This window comes from Mustela nigripes, chromosome 5 (genome assembly GCF_022355385.1).
Source record: "Mustela nigripes isolate SB6536 chromosome 5, MUSNIG.SB6536, whole genome shotgun sequence".
Classification (NCBI taxonomy): Eukaryota; Metazoa; Chordata; class Mammalia; order Carnivora; family Mustelidae; genus Mustela; species Mustela nigripes.
In genome coordinates, this window is record NC_081561.1 from 47,657,577 (window position 1) to 47,675,916 (window position 18,340).

The window sequence follows — 18,340 nt, forward strand, 5'->3', positions numbered from 1 at the left end:
TGTGTGCTCTTGTTTCTAGAATTATTTCCATTCTCTTCATTTTGTTCTTCCTCTCAGGGCTTTATCCTCTCCTGATCCCTGAGTAACCTGCTCCATGCTCATCCCCTGCTGTGATGTCTGCCAACAAGTCAGTGTCAAATGTTGCTTGAGAGGATTTCTTGCAGCCGTTCCTTGTCTTGCCTTCTCATTCCCTTCACCCTGTTCCTAACTCTTACCCCTTCACACTTGGACTAGGACGACAGCTCTTTGATACTTTCCATCTCCATCTCATCCCATTCCCAGCAGTACTGCACATTGTCATCAAATTGATCTTCCTAAAACCTTTTGTCTTTAGCTTGGAAATTTTCATTGATTACATATTGACTTGTAAGGTGAAATCCAGTCTAGCCCTTCCGACATTTAAAATTCTGCGTATGCTGGGACGCCTGGGTGGCGTAGTCAGCTAAGCCTCTGCTTTCAGTTCAGGTCATGATCCCAGGGGCCTGGGGTTGAGTTCTGCATCGGGCTCCCTGCTCAGAGAGAGCCTGCTTCTCCCTCTGCCTGCCCCTGCTCGTGATCTCTTTCTTTCTCTCTCTCTCAAATAAATAAAGTCTTTAAAAAAAATTCTGTATATATTAATTTGCTTACCTACTTTTTTAGCTTTAGTCTTTCAACACAGACTGCTTGTAGTCCGGGCATTTCTATCTAGTTCAGAGTCGTGACTTGTGACTCACTCGGGACTCCCTATGTTTTAGCCTCCCTCCTCCACCACCCCCTGCCCACCAAAGAATTACTTAGTGGTTGTTGCAGAACTGCTCAGGGACTACCTTTCCTGAGAATCCTTTGGTGACCTTTTTGAGGCACATCTATGCTTACCCAATTATTATCTCAACCCTTAGTGTGTATTACCTCTTTCAGGTATTTCAACACTTAATTAAATACTGCTTTTCATTTGGATTAGCTGTTTATATTACAACTCTCTTGCCTCCCCATTTAGACAGTGACTCTTTGGTAAAAGGTATTATTTCTTAAAGTATTAAATTCTTCCTGTAACACTTAGCACAATGCTTTGAACATAATAAACACTCATCAGATACTTAATTGAACATAGCAGGTGACAGCCTTCCAGTTTACTCCATTTTCAAAGTTTGTTTGATGAGTAATCCTATCATATACATTTCCTATAGTTTTCATTCCTACCTACTTTCCTACATTCTATATAGATCTTTGGGTTTCAGATAGACAGTGGATTTAGATCTACACAATGGCAGCTAACCTGGCTTGTCCACGCTATTACTCCCTCTTCCTGGGTGCCCAGAAAACACCCCAAAATGATCACAGTGTTCTTCCCTGCTGCATTTGAATGCAGCCTCAGAAGCCTTTTTCACACAGTGCCCCAGGCAGCCACTATCTCTGGATCAGAAGTAGCACTCATTAGGCTACTCTTCATTGTCAAATGTTTGCGTGCATGTTTTTTCAAGCTGTTTATGTGGGACGGGGTAGAGAGTGAGAAGACGTTGAGCTGGTTCTGACTGTTCTGCTGAAAGACACAGAAATTCACAGAATGACCTTTGACTAAGTTGTGTTAGATATGACTGTTATTATCTGCAGATATGGATCTTTTCTGTCATTTTATTGTTTTAGGATGTTGAAGTCAAATGGATTGAATACCAGAATATGGTGAACTACCTCATTCAGTGGATTAGACACCATGTCACCACAATGTCTGAGAGAACATTTCCTAATAATCCTGTGGAACTAAAGGTCTGTGTCACTGTAGAAGTTACAAAGGATTGAGTCGATTTTTAAACTTTAAAAAAATATATTTTTATTTTGCTTTATTTTATTTATTTTCTTTTAGAGGGAGAGAGAGCATGTGAGTGGGAAGGGGGTGCAGAGGGAAAGAGAAAATTTTAAGCAGACTGCGCTAAGCATGCAGTTGGATGTGGGGCTCGATCCAATGACCCTGACATCATAACCTGAGCCAAAATCAGGAGTCAGATGCTTAGCCAACTGAGGCACCCAGGTGCCCTGATTATTAAACTTCTAAATAATGTTATCATAATTCAATAATTCCAGGAGTTCAAGAAAAATTGCCGTTGGCAAGCCACTAGTAAATAAGCAATTTTTAAATTTATTCATCTCCTACTCAGAGAAAACAGAGGTAAATGTTAATAATCAAAATTTAATAACAGCAACATCTTAGAGATTTATAGTCCCTTAGCTTTGAATTGTTGAGAGTGATAAGATACAATTTGAGAGACCCTGAAACTGACATTGCCAAAGTGTTCTTGGTGCATGGGGAGGGCTGGAGCCTAACCAGATAGACAGCTGTGGCAGGGGGGTCTCTGGGAAGCTGGGACAAGTTTAACAGTGGCTGGGAATGTGCCTGTGGTTGAACCCTGTTAAAAACTGCTTCAGAGGCTTCATTTTGTGTAGCAAGAGATATAAACTCTATTTCACCATGGAGTAAAAGTATGAATGTGACTTCCAGTATAAATGAAATCGTTTAATAAAAACATTTGCTACTGCCTAAAAACAGGTCCACCTCTTTGATGCAAAGACATCATAGAAATATTAAAGAATTATAGACATGTACACTTACTGAAGAATATTGTCTCATTTTATATATTTGGACTTTTAATAACAAAGTAGACTGCTTTATTTCAAGAAACTGATAATGTGAATATTAACAACAAAGTCTAATTCCTTAAATCATAGGCTTTTTTTTTTTTTTTTAAATCAAACTAGAATTGCAAAATCTGTAATAATCCAGGGCGGGTCCTGTGGAAGAGATTCGTTGTGTTCACGCATCAGTACAAAGCATCTGTGGGACAGTTTTTATTCACACTGCCATGGGGAGTTGGTCCTTGGCACGAAACGACTTGGCATGTGTTGCTGTGATGATTTTTAAGTGTTCTAAAGTTGTTTGTGTGATGTCTCCCTTATGTGGATGCAAACCTTTCCAGGGCCAGAAGCATTTCCCCCTTCTCTCACGCCAGCCACCATGCATGGTGTGTAGCACATAATGGCATCATGAACTTATTTTCTAATGAACTTCCCGAAACATTGCATTTTGAGTTCAAAGCAATTTTTAGATTTCAAATTCAGCTTACTTCCAGATGGATTCCTATTGTCAAGACACTTGGGTAAATTTGTACTGGCTTCTGATGAATGCAGATTCTTAAGGATTTGGAAGAATTTTGAGGACTACACAGATTACTTGCTAGTGCCTAGGATAGCACATAACACACGGAAGAAAATGTCATAGGAAATGCCAATAATTTCATTAGCCAATGAAACATTGAAGGGAATCCTTCATAAATGTAGCTGTCTGAGGTTTGACAGGGAATTTTTTTTTGGGGGGGGAATTTTTTTTTTAAATAGCATGAATTAAAATGAAATAATTAGAGCATGCTTATTAAATGTGGATAAGTTTTATCTACATAATTTTTACAAATGTCCTTTTTAATATAATAAGTTGTATTTAGGAGATTTTCAAATAGTTTCTATAAACCAGATAATTTAATTATATGATTGAAACTTCTATAACAATAACAGCAGCCAATAACATCTGTATTTGTTTATTAAAAGATCTGTTTAGCTTGGCTAGTGGGACATTGAAACCAAGGCTTAGCTATGTGGTGAGAATTCTGTGTGATAGAGTTCTATTTTCAAGGATAGATCTATGATACAAAAGAGAATAGCTTTTTCCTTTATAGGAATTGCATTAGATAATTTTTCCAAAAACTAAAAGCTAAAAGTGCAGCATTTGGAAAGAGCATCTTTTAAAGTCTATGTTTTCTTGTTTGTATGAAGAGAGATGTTTAGTAGAGCCCTGCTAAACACTGCCACAGTTTATTATTATCCAGATCCCCTCATGGCATATGTTGATTCACAGTTCACGTCAGTAATTACACCCTTGTCAAATCTTGCATACTGAAGCTAGTCACTGATTAACTGGGAATTGGTATTGTCCTTGAATGTCAGTTTTATAAAGGAATTCCCCTGAATGCATAAGACATGGTAAATATCATTTGAAGTGGTAATGTTATGCGGTAATGAAAATAGGTCTTTGAAGTTTGGGCCTTCATTTATATTTTTCCTTTCATTTTAGGCACTTTATAATCAGTATTTACAGTTTAAAGAAACAGAAATTCCACCAAAGGAGACAGAAAAATCAAAAATCAAACGCCTATATAAGTTATTAGAGGTAAGCAGAAGTTTCTGTTGTATTGTCAGGCACAATCTTTATTTTTAGTATTTTTTTAATATCCTTTCTTCATTTAAAATTTTTTTTTTTTGTTTTCTCAAGATTTGGATAGAATTTGGACGTATCAAACTACTGCAAGGTTATCATCCAAATGACATTGAGAAAGAGTGGGGGAAACTCATTATTGCCATGCTTGAGAGGGAGAAGGCCCTTCGCCCAGAAGTAGAAAGGTAGGCTGGAGGTGTTTTCTGCTGTGGGTATGAGGTTGGGCGTGGGGAGGTGACTTTTTGTTCTCTTGGAAGGAACTTCAGTTTTGGAGCCAGGCAGACCTAGGACTATCATTTATATTTTTCATGTCCTTGGCTGTGTGATGCTGGATAAGTCACTTAGTCTTTCTGATTCTTCATTTTTTTTATCCTGAAACTCTTCCAAGAGGTTTGAGGAGTAATGACTGAAATAATGTTTAATTAGGGACCTGATAGACTGGGTTGATGTGTGAAGTCTCATCTAATAATCTAAATTACTTGTGAGAATTTCCCATACTGAGAATATAGGGCCTGGATCCAGAAGCTGATATGTAGTTAGCAGTTAACTTATTTTGTTTCTTGCTGTATTTTTGTTACGACCCTTTTTCCTTGGGACAATGAGAACAAGACTCTAGTCTGTCTCCCCTTAGAGGGCAGTGAAATGGCATCTAGAAAACACTCGGGAAATGTTGGCTCAAATTCTCACTTCTACAGATGCCTTTATTGCATGAAATCATCACTAACTCTTATCATTCTCTCTCCCACTATACCTGGTTGCCCGGGAAAGCACTGCTTAGACATGAGGAGACATTTGTTGAATGGATTTGTCTCCATTATAGTACTTACCTCACAGCCTGACTTTGGCACTTGGGAAGGGAACTGTGGTCTCTGTTCCTCATGAGCTTCTGGGCCTCCCAATAGAAAGCCTGTGCGGTCAGGTGTGGCTCTTTCGCCGCCTCACTTGACACCGTCCTTGCTCTCAGTGGTGTAGCCACACTGACTGCCTCTCAGGAGCCCAATGTGCCAAGGTCCCGCCCTCCTCCATACACAGGATCTTTGCACCATCTGTTCCTTTGGCAGGGAAGTCTTCATCCTCACTGTCTGTCTTCACTCCTGATCAATCTCATATCCCGGCTCCAGTGTTACTTCGCCAAGAAACTTCCTGTGATCTCCCAGGCTCATTCAGATGTCTTGGCTCTAACTCTCCTATTTACGTTTACATGTATTGTTCTTTGTTTTTTACATGTCCTATTTACATGTATTGTTCTTTCATATCTCAATTGTGATTTTGATTTATTTCTGTGATCATTTAGTTAAGGGTGCCTGTTCACAGTTATGAGTTCTGAGAATGTGGAGATAGACTTGTTTTTGCTGTCTTTCGTGTTGCCAGTGTTCAGTGCACTGCCTGGGACACAGAGAGGCACTTAGTACACTCATGTTCTTTGTGTTCTACACATGACTTTCCACACTGTTGAAATAGGAAATAATGCATTGAAAATACAAGAGCAAGTCTTAACTTGTCAGTTATTTATGACATTACTGATTACATTCCTGTTACAGTGTAAGATTCTATCTCCATAACTGGATCTAGATCCAGAATAAGCTTGAAATACCTAGGATGGACCTTTTATGGAGGAGAAAATTTGGGGTAATTAAAATGATACACTAAGCTAATTATCAGAAGTAATGGAAAAGTATGTCTGAGAAAGGATAGGGAGTAGATTTTTAGTTGTCAGAATAGTAACTGGATTTTAATGCAGTGGTCAAGAGTTCAAGGTCCAGGAGCTAGTGAATCCTGAATAAGATTTTTAGCTCAACTTGCTAGTCATGTATTCTTAGGCAAGTTCATTGACCTCCCCAAACCTCAGTTTCCTCATTTATAAACAGGCTGAAAAATTGTACCTACCACATTTGGTAGTTGAATATGAGAAGAGGTCATACATGTAAAATGATTACTTTATTTCCTGGCACATAATAATTGCTTACTAAATCCTAGTCCTGCTGTTATTATTTGACACTTCTCTATTTACTAACACGATATTCCCAAATTTCCCCATTCTCGCTATCTAAAAAGAAAAATACCCACCTTTAGAGTGGAGAAGCAACAGTTTGGCTTTGTAGTATTGGGAGTACAAAAATGTTCTACGAACTTGGTTGGATAAAGGCCTTCATTTTTCTTGATGCAACAAGTGTTTTGGCATTAACGATTAATTGCAAATAATAACTATGTGGCATGGGAATGTGTAAAAGATAAATGAGAAAGAACCAATGTTCTTTTGCCATGGTAATAATCTATCGAAAGGAAAAACAAGCACAGACAAGTTGAATTTGCGAGCATTGCATTGATAGTCTACTTAACACGTTGGCTTTTAAGAATGTAAAGTGACTGCAAGGACGTTGGTCCTTCTCATGTTGCCAGTCAGAGGACCCTTGATTTCCTTCTGGACTATCTAACCCTGACTGAAACTAACTCTGTTCTATCATTAGTACATTCTAGTTAAGCAGAGATGAAATTTTAATAAACTGCAATTCCTCTTGTTACCAAAAAAAAAAAAAAAAAAAATTAGAATGACTATAGTAAGATTAGAGGTAACAGGGCGCCTGGGTGGCTCAGTGGGTTAAAGCCTCTGCCTTTGGCTCAGGTCATGATCCCAGGGTCTTGGGATTGAGGCCCGCGTCAGGCTCTCTGCTCAGTGGGGAGCCTGCTTCTCTTCCTCTCTCTCTGCCTGCCTCTCTGCCTACTTGTGATCTCTGTCTGTCAAATAAATAAATAAAAAATCTTAAAAAAAAAAAAAAAAGATTAGCGGTAACATTCCTGAGAACATATCATACAAAGAAAGGTCACTTTTCCAGTTAACTTAACCTGATAAATGACATGGCAGTTAAAATGGAAATGCCCGGGGCGCCTGGGTGGCTCAGTTGGTTAAGCAACCGCCTTTGGCTCAGGTCACGGTCCCGGAGTCCCAGGATCGAGTCCCGCATCAGGCTCCCAGCTCCATGGGAAGTCTGCTTCTCCCTCTGACCTTCCCGCCTCTCATGCTCTCTCTCACTGTCTCTCTCTCAAATAAATAAATAAAAATCTTAAAAAAAAAAAATGGAAATGCCCTTTCTTTCACATCAAACTCATTTGTTTATAGATGCTTCTGAGTACCAGTACCTTGTGTTAGTTGGGACAGACTGGGCTCTTTACAAAAGTCAGGCTATGTTTTTAAGCTGATGATTGGTATTGCCTGAATAGCCTTTACTAATTGTACCTGGGCTTCAGGGAGGCATCTGAGTTGTTTTTTAGGTGGCTGTGATGGGATGACTCTTGATGAAAATATTTGGCAAATCTTTTCCAGTGACGCCCTGATCAGCCTGCCTTGTCCGTACTTGTAGAGTTTTAATGCGGGCTACAAAAGGCAAACCTCAGCTAGCAAACGCATGCCTTTCGGCAAGATTCTTTTGAATAGTTATCAGCATATTATTTGCTGCGTGTTAAATATGCCGGTTGGAGCATATTTAAGGAGCCGTTACGGCAGTGACATTTAGCTGCCGCTTTTCACCGTTAGAAGTAGAGCTTTCAGCAGACCTGCTTTTTCGTCTGCTTGGAATGGTCAGAGAAGGAACATCATTTCAGGACTAAAAATGCACAGTAGTAGTTACAGCTACCGAAGCAGTGATTCCGTGTTTAGTAACACTACTAGCACCCGGACCAGTCTGGATTCAAATGAAAACTTTCTCTCGGTTAATTGTGGTCCAACACTAATCAACTCCTGCATTACCTTCGGCAATGAGTCCCTCAATGGACACAGGTATCGAATCCTTATTGTAGGATTGTTTTGTCTTTTGGCAGGGAGACGTTTTTTTCAGGGGTGGTAAACTCTGTGACTTCAAAGAGAGAGACTTTGCTTTATTCTGTCTCTTCTTTTAGGTTGGAAATGTTGCAGCAGATTGCCAACCGAGTTCAAAGGGACAGTGTCATCTGTGAAGACAAACTGATACTTGCCCGAAATGCTCTCCAGTCTGTAAGTTAATTTTAGGAGCCATTGGGATTGTGATGGAGGGGTTGTACCTTTGGATGAACTAAAACTTCTGTGTGCCTTTTGGTGGTCGATTCTTTCTATTGTCTTCTGCTGAATCTTGAAGGTTTTTAAAGATTGCAATCACTGTTTGCTCTCTTGCGGAACGGTGTGCAAAGAGAAAACCTATTTTTGAACCAAAAGGGAAAACAGAAAGGACCCAAGTAGTTTTTTCATTACAGTATTTTGAGTTTTATATTTGAGGCTACTTTTGAAACTTGTTTCATGGAATTAATGTCGAGTTCTTTTAAAACACAGGATTCTAAAAGATTAGAATCAGGGGTGCAGTTTCAGAATGAAGCAGAAATTGCCGGGTATATACTTGAATGTGAGAACCTTTTACGCCAGCATGTAATTGATGTACAGATTCTCATTGATGGAAAATACTACCAGGCAGATCAGTTGGTACAGAGGTAAGTAAGATTCCTGCTTATTTGTGCTCTATCCTTCTGTGGAATTGCTTCATGGACACTTGCAATGGGAATGTAGACTGTGGCAGTTTTATGAAATATATTTTTTAGGCTCTTTTTAGTTGAAAATGTGTGTCACCTTAATTCTGATATATTTTGATATGTTAATTAGGTATTCTTCAAAAGTAATAGGAACAATATTTTATTGTACATACAATATTGAACACTAGTAACTAACATACTTCATGTTAAAATATTTGTTATGACATTTGAAAAAGGGAAAATATGAAGAAAGTATCCTTTATAACTCAACTTTTAAGTTTTCTGTTTATCCTATTCTGAAAATGTTTATAACAAAATGTTGGAACAAATTGTATGTATGAAATTCTCTATCTTAGAGAAGTGGGTTTGAAGGTAGAAATGGAACCTTCTCAGGTTGTAGACTATATATATTATAAATATATATATCAGGTATATATAAAGCAAAAATTCTAAATGATGCTTTGATCTAGTAATTTCACATTTAGGAATTTATAATAATTTTAAATATAGTAAACATATGAATAAATATAGAAAAAAAGGTTTGTCCATGTCAGAGATATTTTATAATAACAAAATTTGGAAATATCCTACATGTCAAGCAATAGAATTGTGTAGTAATTATGTTCATTATAAATGATAGTTATAAAGTATAGTAATTATGTTCATTATAGTATAATAATTATGTACATTATAAGTGATAGTTATAAAGACTTTGTGATAATATGGAAAGTGCTTGCAGCACAAAGTTCAGTGAAAAAAATTGTAATGCAAAATTTTATTAATATGATTATAGTGATTTTTTTTAGTAGACTGTTTTTTTGAATAGTTCAGGTTTACAGAAAAATTGATAGGAAAATACGGGTTTCCCATATGCCCCTTTTTACCTCCCTCCCCAATTATCAACCATCTTGCATTAGTGTGATCCATTTGTTAAAAATTGAGCCAATATTGGGGTGCCTGGGTGGCTCAGTGGGTTAAAGCCTCTACTTTTGGCTCAGGTCATGATCCCAGGGTCCTGGGATCGAGCCCCACATTGGGTTCCCTGCAGGGAGCCTGCTACCTCCTCTCTCTCTCTCTTTCTCTGTCTGCCTCTCTGCCTACTTTTTATTTTTTTTAATATTTTATGTATTTATTTGACAGAGATCACAAATAAGCAGAGAGGCAGGCAGAGAGAGAGAGGAGGAAGCAGGCTCCCTGTTGAGCAGAGAGCCTGATGCGGGCCTCGATCCCAGGACCCTGGGATCATGACCTGAGCCGAAGGAAGAGGCTTTAACCCACTGAGCCACCCAGGCACCCCTCTCTGCCTGCTTCTGATCTCTGTCTGTCAAAATCTTTAAAAAAAAAATTTGAGTCAATATTGGTACATTACTATTAACTAACTAATGTCCATAGTTGGCATTAGTGTTCACTCTTTGTGAAAATGCATTTTTTATTATAGTTTATCCCTTTTGATTTTTCTTTTCAGGGTGGCAAAACTGCGTGATGAAATTATGGCCTTAAGGAATGAATGTTCCTCCGTGTACAGCAAAGGACGCATGCTGACAATGGAACAGACGAAACTCATGATATCAGGAATTACTCAAAGTTTAAACTCAGGATTTGCACAGACCTTAAACCCCAGTCTGAACTCAGGGCTGACCCAGGGTTTAACACCCTCCCTGACCCCTTCTAGTGTGACATCAGGCCTGTCATCAGGTCTGACTTCCCGCCTGACTCCATCTGTCACTCCGGCTTATACACCTGGTTTCCCATCAGGGGGATTAGTTCCAAGTTTCAGTTCAGGAGTAGAATCCAATTCATTGCAAACTCTGAAGTTGATGCAGATCCGAAAGCCCCTTCTAAAGTCATCTTTGCTGGATCAGAATTTAACAGAAGAGGAAGTCAACATGAAATTTGTTCAGGATCTTTTGAATTGGGTTGATGAGATGCAGGTAAAAGAATGTTTATTCTACCCGAAAGCTTCAGTCTTTACTGCTGCCAGTTTGTTTTCTAACTCTAGCATCTTTCTGTTTAAAGGTGCAGCTGGACCGCACTGAGTGGGGATCGGATTTGCCAAGTGTTGAAAGCCATTTAGAAAATCATAAAAATGTTCACCGAGCTATTGAAGAATTTGAATCTAGCCTTAAAGAAGCTAAAATCAGTGAGGTATATGAATTTAAAATCTGTATATATTTCATTTTAGCTTGCTTTTGTTTTGCTCTTTTTAAATAAAGATCCTGTGACAAAATAATAGATGCAGTGAGTATAAGTCAGAATTCCTTGAGATCCCTAAACTCGATGTCTTTTTATCCCATATTATAGATTCAAATGACGGCACCTCTGAAACTAACTTACGCTGAAAAGTTACACCGATTAGAGAGTCAGTATGCAAAACTCTTGGTAAGGCTTTTTGTTTTTTGTTTTTTAAACTTCATTTTTTTACTTTTACTAAGAATTACCCTTAACTCCTTTTGGTTAAAACATGATTCTTACAATGATTTTTCTTACAAAGAATACATCCCGGAATCAGGAACGGCACCTTGATACACTCCATAATTTTGTAACTCGTGCAACTAATGAACTTATTTGGCTGAATGAAAAAGAAGAAGAGGAAGTTGCTTATGACTGGAGCGAAAGAAATACCAACATAGCTCGGAAAAAAGATTACCACGCTGTAAGTATCGTCTTTGTCATTGAATGAAAGTTGTATCTCAGGTTTAGGTCTTTTTTCTAACCTTGCTTCTTCATTCTTTCTTACATTAGGAATTAATGAGAGAATTGGATCAAAAGGAAGAAAATATTAAATCAGTTCAGGAGATTGCAGAGCAGCTACTTTTGGAAAATCACCCAGCCCGACTGACCATTGAGGTAAGTCAGAAAGTATAACAGTCATGGTTGAATATTGACATTTGATGATTACTCTTCAGATTCTTTTATTGCTGATAAATTGAAAAATACAAACAAACTTTTATTACAGCATGGCTCAAAAATCACGTTTCTGACAAATCATCATGATTCTTGCCTTTAACTATCGCTTTCTCTAAGTGTGTCACCCACAAATCTCTTCCACTAAAGGTACCTTTGCTAACTCCCATGGCTAAAGAGATCTATTACAGTAAATATGAAGGCTCTTGACTTAAAAAAACTTTATTTTATTCCTGACTGTGATATTGTGCAACTGATGTATCCTTCTTGCCTCCCTCACCTGTCCAAAATGGGGCAGCCCTTCTAACCCATAGAGCTGTGTGTGAAGAACGGGACAAATAGTGTACTCTTACTTAGTACAATTCTTGGTACACATGTTCCCAGGAAATATTTGTTATTATTACTTAATAATTTTGTTCATGGCTGGTTTTGTGAGGTATATTGAAACAACAACCTGGCAAAGCCTTATGGCGTAGCGGACACATTTCAAATCCAGAAGTGGAGAACTGGAGTGGGATTTACCAAGTCTCCCATGTGGTAGTGGTGGTCTATTTAATTTTTAGTCCTATTATATACTAGGTAGAGTGAGTGACTTTCTAAATGTAGAGGGGGTTATATAGGAGCGAGAGGAATGTTAAACTCATGGTAGATTGCCAGAGGGAACAAATGGGGCTGTGCTTACAATGTGAGCTGCTTCAAGCAGAGGCATCTGATAGTCTTTGTTCACTGCCATAGTACAAAAGATGACTGAAATTCTAGACCTCCACAGAAAGTTTTGGGAACGTTATATTTGACCTTCTTCATATGTAGCCACAATCTTGCATGCCCATGAAATGCCATATGGGAAGTTAAAGACAGAAGAGTAGGGGGAACAGTAGGGAAAGCAAATTAGAATACTGAAGGGTGTATATACTTTTGTATGATGAGAAACTAAAAATAGAGTCTTCTTCAAGGTGGAGATGAAAACTATTAGGGAATATGATTATAGGCTAAGTATTTTAATGGGACTGGGTAATGTGAATGTGAACCTGATTACTTTTATGTAGAGATGTTAATCTAATTAACTAAAAGTTTCTTAAGGAATAAAATTAAGCCTGAGTCATCTTTACTATTCCATTGCCCTATTCAGTGTCTTGTGGGTACGTAGATAATATTTAGTTAATTATCTACACTATTTCATATGTTATGAAAAAAGAAACTAATAATCTAACAACACACAATGATATGTCTTTTATAGCCAATTTGCTGGAAGTAGCTTAATTTGAGGCCAAGGTAATATGGCTGTGATATGTTGCCAGGTTTCCAGTGCTGCATTGTATATTCCATTCCAAAAGCCTGCTTGAACGTAGCTCCACATGAATGAGATTTTCCAAAAGGGGAAGAATGACAGGCTTACTTAAGATAGTCATTAAAGCATCTAGAGCTCCCTCTTCTGGAAGTCCGTGAATTGCATCTTAAATATAAAAGCGTGTCTTATGTTTTCTTTAGGAAGTAGATGTTCTTTCTGTTATATTTTGCTCTCGTGAGAGATTTACATTGTATTAAAAATTCAAGTAAAAATATTTTAAATAAAAATTCTCCCCAAGAATTTCTAGTTTTATTTCTAGTTTTAAAAACAAAACAAAGAGAAAACTACAGAACCGTTTATTTTGGTCTGAATTTTTACATTTTTTTAAATTTTTAATTTATATTTAAATTTTTAGGACTGGCTTTGTGCAAGTAAGAACTCTTACATAGAAGGGGCACTTTGCTACCCTAATTTTCACATCTTACTGTTAGAGTAATCTCATCATCTGTTCAGATAGCAGAGTTTTTAAGCCTTTAAAAGCTTTGCTGTGTATGTACGTCATCACTCTTCAGCTGGTTACAGTGGCTGTGTTTCATCCTGAAGGCATACCGAGCAGCCATGCAGACGCAGTGGAGCTGGATCTTACAGCTGTGCCAGTGTGTGGAGCAGCATGTAAAGGAGAACACTGCATATTTCGAGGTATACGAACAGAATCACAACATCTGCTGATGGTATTGTGATTTTGGTCTATTTACAGAAAGTGCCTTCCTGTTTATTAAGGACATGTATGTAACGTGTGGGGGAAATAAACTGAAGTATTTTTCTTTGTAGCATGTATGGGACATAGGTACTATAGGATCAATTGAAGCCATCTTTTCAGGGGGAAATCCTTTCAAAACCTTTAAAAATGTCAGAAAATCTTGATTTTATAAATGTCTTTTTTTTTTTTTTAAGAATTTATTTATTTATTTGACAGAGATCACAAGTAGGCAGTGAGGCAAGCAGAGAGAGAGGAGGGAGCAGGCTGCCTGCTGAGCAGAAAGCCCGATGCAGGGCTCAATCCCAGGACCCTGGGATCATGATCTGAGCCGGCAGAGCTTTAACCCACTGAACTACCCAGCCACCCCTATAAATGTCTTTTATAAAGAGATATTTCATTAGAGAGAGCTCTTTTTTTTTAATTTTTAGAAGTTTTAAAAAATTGTTGGAATTTCTCTCCTGCTTAAAAATTATTTGGACCCTTAAGTAAAATAGAACTTCTCCCAAAATATTATAGGGCCAAAACACAATATAGATATAAAATTTAGATACTTAGTGTTTACTGATACTCACCCAGATTCAAGAGCTGTTTAGGTAAAGGAGTGATGTGACTATTACATGGTCTTGTGATTTTATTCTCTTTTCTCTCATGAGGGGTACACAGGACTCTGGTACTCCAACTGGACAACTCTCTGCTTTACTGGCATTTGATATACGCTAACTGCCAGTTTTCCTCTTCTTACAGTTTTTCAATGATGCCAAAGAAGCTTCTGATTACTTAAGGAATCTAAAGGACGCCATTCAGCGGAAGTACAGCTGTGATCGATCAAGCAGCATTCACAAGCTGGAAGACCTTGTTCAGGAGTCAATGGTACTAGTACAGAAACCCATGCATTTCATCAGCTGTGTATAACAGGATTAGATTAGTATTTCTTTATACTTATATGTGTGCAGAACTTTGTGTTTTTTGGGTACTCCTGATATTTCCATCTCATTCAATCAAAAAAGCAGTTTTAGTATTTTTTTGGTACCAAGTACCACAAAAGTGTTTTTTTATGTGATTGCCTCAATATTTTAAATATTTTGACAGTGGGGTGTGTGTGTGTGTGTCTGAGTTTAGTCATTCACTTCACAAATAAGTGTAAGCGCTTTTATATCCTAGACACTGTTTTAAGTACCGGAAGTAGAGCAGTGAGGAAGACAGACAAGAATCCCTACCTTACTGGTGCTTAAATGCTAAAGGGGGAGCAGACCATAAATATAAATTAGTGTAATATGTAATATAGTGATAAATGCTAGTGAGGGAAAAAACCATCCAAACAGAACAAGGGAAAAGAAATCCAAGAGAGGGAGGAGGGGAATTGAATGTATAGACCAGCTAGGTTGTCAGGGAAGAATTTTATGATGAAATTTTATTTGTGTTAAGCCCTAAAAGAAGAGAGAAGTCTTTTACTTTTTAAAATCTGTCTTTTTTATTTCTTAGGAAGAGAAAGAAGAACTTTTGCAGTATAAAAGCACAGTAGCAAGCCTGATGGGGAGAGCAAAAACAATAATTCAGCTGAAGCCAAGGAATCCCGACTGTCCACTCAAAACTTCTATTCCGATCAAAGCTATCTGTGACTACAGACAAATTGAGGTATTCTAGAAATAAACCAGTTTCTGTCATTATTCTTAGCTTTTTAAAAATGAAGTCCTTTTGCTGACCAGTGGTAAAGTTTTCTACTTCAAAAAAACAAAACAAAACAAAATCCCAAGATTGGGTACGGTAAAGGGTTTGTCAACAGTGATCTCATTTGGTTATTCTTTTCTCCATTTAAAACCAGATAACCATTTACAAAGACGATGAGTGTGTTTTGGCCAACAACTCTCATCGTGCTAAATGGAAGGTCATTAGCCCTACTGGGAATGAGGCTATGGTCCCGTCCGTGTGCTTCACAGTTCCTCCACCAAACAAAGAAGCCGTTGACTTTGCCAACAGGTTTGTATGCATTTGCTAAACACATAGAGCTGAGTTTGGAGGCTTGCTGAAGGTTAAAGAAACAATCAGTACTTTGTCAAGGCCCATAGGATCAGAAGAATCTGGAACTAGTAAACTTGGAGTAGTTTACAAACAGGAAGAAAAATTATAGCATGTTTTCAGAGGGAGTGAAAAGGCTTAATCAAGTGTTTGGTTTGTTTGCTTTTTTCATGTATTTCAGAATTGAGCAACAGTATCAGAGTGTCCTGACTCTTTGGCACGAGTCTCACATAAACATGAAGAGTGTAGTGTCCTGGCATTATCTCATCAATGAAATTGACAGAATTCGAGCTAGCAATGTGGCCTCAGTAAGTATGAATCAACACATCAGCCTAATCTGTCCAAGAATGTGGGGCACTCTGTGGGTGCAGTTTGTATTTGTTCCAGAATAGGATGGAGTCCAGCAGATCCATGCTAATATTTATCCATTTAATAAATATTTGTTATATACCTGCCATATATAAGGCACTTTCCAAGAATGGGGGAAATCTGGATATCCCATATTTAATTCAGTGCTTATTACATTTTGGTAGGGAGATAGGATGTAGTGTTTGGACTTACAGGGATGGATATAGTTTGATTTCATTTTTTGGTGTTTTATAGTCTCATTTTTCCTTATCTATTAAAACTTGAAATTGTTAATAAAAATAATTTCAAATCGTTCTTCTATATATGACTACTAATACAAACTAACATACACCAGAAGACTAACTTAGGATCTTTCCCATTTACATTTAGTTCTTAGTACTATGATCACTTGCTTACATGGATCCTTGATCTTCTTTAGATAAAGACGATGTTACCTGGTGAACATCAGCAAGTTCTCAGTAACCTACAATCTCGTTTTGAAGATTTCCTGGAAGATAGCCAGGAATCTCAAATATTTTCGGGCTCAGATATAACACAACTGGAGAAGGAAGTTAATGTATGTAAACAGTATTATCAGGAACTTCTTAAATCAGCAGAAAGAGGTAAAGCATGAGAATCCTTGTGTTTTTTTCCCCCATAGGTGTTTAGTGTAGGTTCTTTTCTGCTCAGTGAGAATCAGTCTTTGGTGTGTTATGTTATCCGCCTATGATGGGTGCTGGAACATTAGAAGCACTTGTGAGGTAGGAAGCCGCAAGGAGGGGTTCGTTTATTTCTAAATGATCAATTAATAAAAAGATGCCAACTAAATATTATGTGACAAGCTGTGAATTCTCAACACATCTCCTTTTTAATATTACTGTTTTGCAATGTAATGTTCAGAATAATCCTTTAGTTTTTGAAAAGATTCAGTTATTTTTCCATGTACCAAACCTGGGTGGTTTTTTTTTTTTTTTTAAACACTTGATTTTTTAGAGCAGTTTGAGATTCACAGCAAAATTGAGAGGAAGGTACAGAGATTTCCCATGACCAAACCTGGATTTTTTACAGAGGTTAAGTTAAAGGAGAAGATTTTGTCTAGTTAACTTTTGTTAAATATAGTTTATTCTGGACTCCTTTGATATTATTCAGAAATAAAAATTTCATTAGTAATCTATTTAAAAAACTCTTAAATATTAACAAATTCTTTACATTTCATTTCTAAGCATTTTTTTTAAATATTAAAGATTAATCTGCAGCTAATGTAATTCAAATTTTTGTGAACATATAACAGCATAATATATTACTCTCCTTGGACATCATAAATCAGAAATTGACACTTAGAATAGTATTAGGGAAGTTTTATTAAATGTTCATAAATTGTAAGGTCAACTTTATTAAGTTTCATGTCCTTAGCATGGGATTGTGGTGATGACAGGTAACCTTAGTTTGTCCAGAACAACGTCCAGAAGACAGAAAACATAGTGTTTTCTCAACATTCTATTTACTTTGACAGAGGAGCAAGAGGAATCCGTGTATAATCTCTACATCTCTGAGGTTCGAAACATTAGACTTCGGTTAGAGAGTTGTGAAGATCGGTTGATTAGACAGATCCGCACTCCACTGGAAAGAGATGATTTGCATGAAAGCGTGTTCAGAATCACGGAGCAGGAGGTGAGATTTGTAAATGGGTTGGAACAGAATTAATTGAAGATAAATGACTGTCTCAGTGACCTTCATTGTTAACTCCAGTGACTTCTCATGTGCTCAGCTTTGCCTAGTGGTCCCTTTGTGAGTTCTGGTTATGTATTTATTGCTTATCATGAACTACATGAGCTACATGAACTACATGTAGTTCATGATAAGCAATAAATACATACATAATTCATACATTCATAATACATACATAATACATGCAAAATTGCAATATCAGGTAAGGTATACCTTACCTGATATTGCAATTTTGCATATAAGGTATACCTTATATTGCACATAAGGTATAAGGTATACCTTATATGAAATATAATAAGGTATAAGGTATACCTTATATGAAATACATACATAATTCAATACATACATAATTCAGTTCTGCCTTTTACTCAAGTAAATGCAGAAACGTGCACCCTTTCACCCACTGTGATGGAGACTCTTGAGGTTTCTCACAGTGAAAGCGGGTATGTTTGTTGATCATCTACTGAATGCAGAAGCACTAAGTTACATGTTTGTGCCCGAGGACATGGGCAGTAAAAGTATTACTGATTATAAAACTGGAATGCTATGGCTTAGCTTCTTGATA

General features: G+C 37.4%; 1 protein-coding gene across 20 annotated transcripts in view; it reads left to right on the top strand.

Moving 5' to 3' along the window:
• Positions 1-18,340, top strand: part of DST (dystonin) — a 472,092-nt gene that overhangs the window by 296,644 nt on the left and 157,108 nt on the right. For 18 of the 20 annotated variants that reach the window (XM_059400215.1, XM_059400198.1, XM_059400206.1 and 15 more), the window contains 17 exons: positions 1,624-1,743; positions 4,097-4,192; positions 4,295-4,422; positions 8,132-8,225; positions 8,538-8,692; positions 10,197-10,662; positions 10,748-10,876; positions 11,033-11,110; positions 11,223-11,384; positions 11,474-11,578; positions 13,527-13,622; positions 14,428-14,553; positions 15,166-15,318; positions 15,506-15,660; positions 15,881-16,007; positions 16,487-16,670; positions 17,561-17,718. In XM_059400215.1, the coding sequence (XP_059256198.1) occupies positions 1,624-1,743; positions 4,097-4,192; positions 4,295-4,422; positions 8,132-8,225; positions 8,538-8,692; positions 10,197-10,662; positions 10,748-10,876; positions 11,033-11,110; positions 11,223-11,384; positions 11,474-11,578; positions 13,527-13,622; positions 14,428-14,553; positions 15,166-15,318; positions 15,506-15,660; positions 15,881-16,007; positions 16,487-16,670; positions 17,561-17,718 (2,532 nt within the window). Of the gene's footprint in view, positions 1-1,623; positions 1,744-4,096; positions 4,193-4,294; positions 4,423-6,247; positions 8,013-8,131; positions 8,226-8,537; positions 8,693-10,196; positions 10,663-10,747; positions 10,877-11,032; positions 11,111-11,222; positions 11,385-11,473; positions 11,579-13,526; positions 13,623-14,427; positions 14,554-15,165; positions 15,319-15,505; positions 15,661-15,880; positions 16,008-16,486; positions 16,671-17,560; positions 17,719-18,340 lie in introns of those variants that run through there. The other 2 variants (XM_059400218.1, XM_059400214.1) reach the window with 2 other exon arrangements.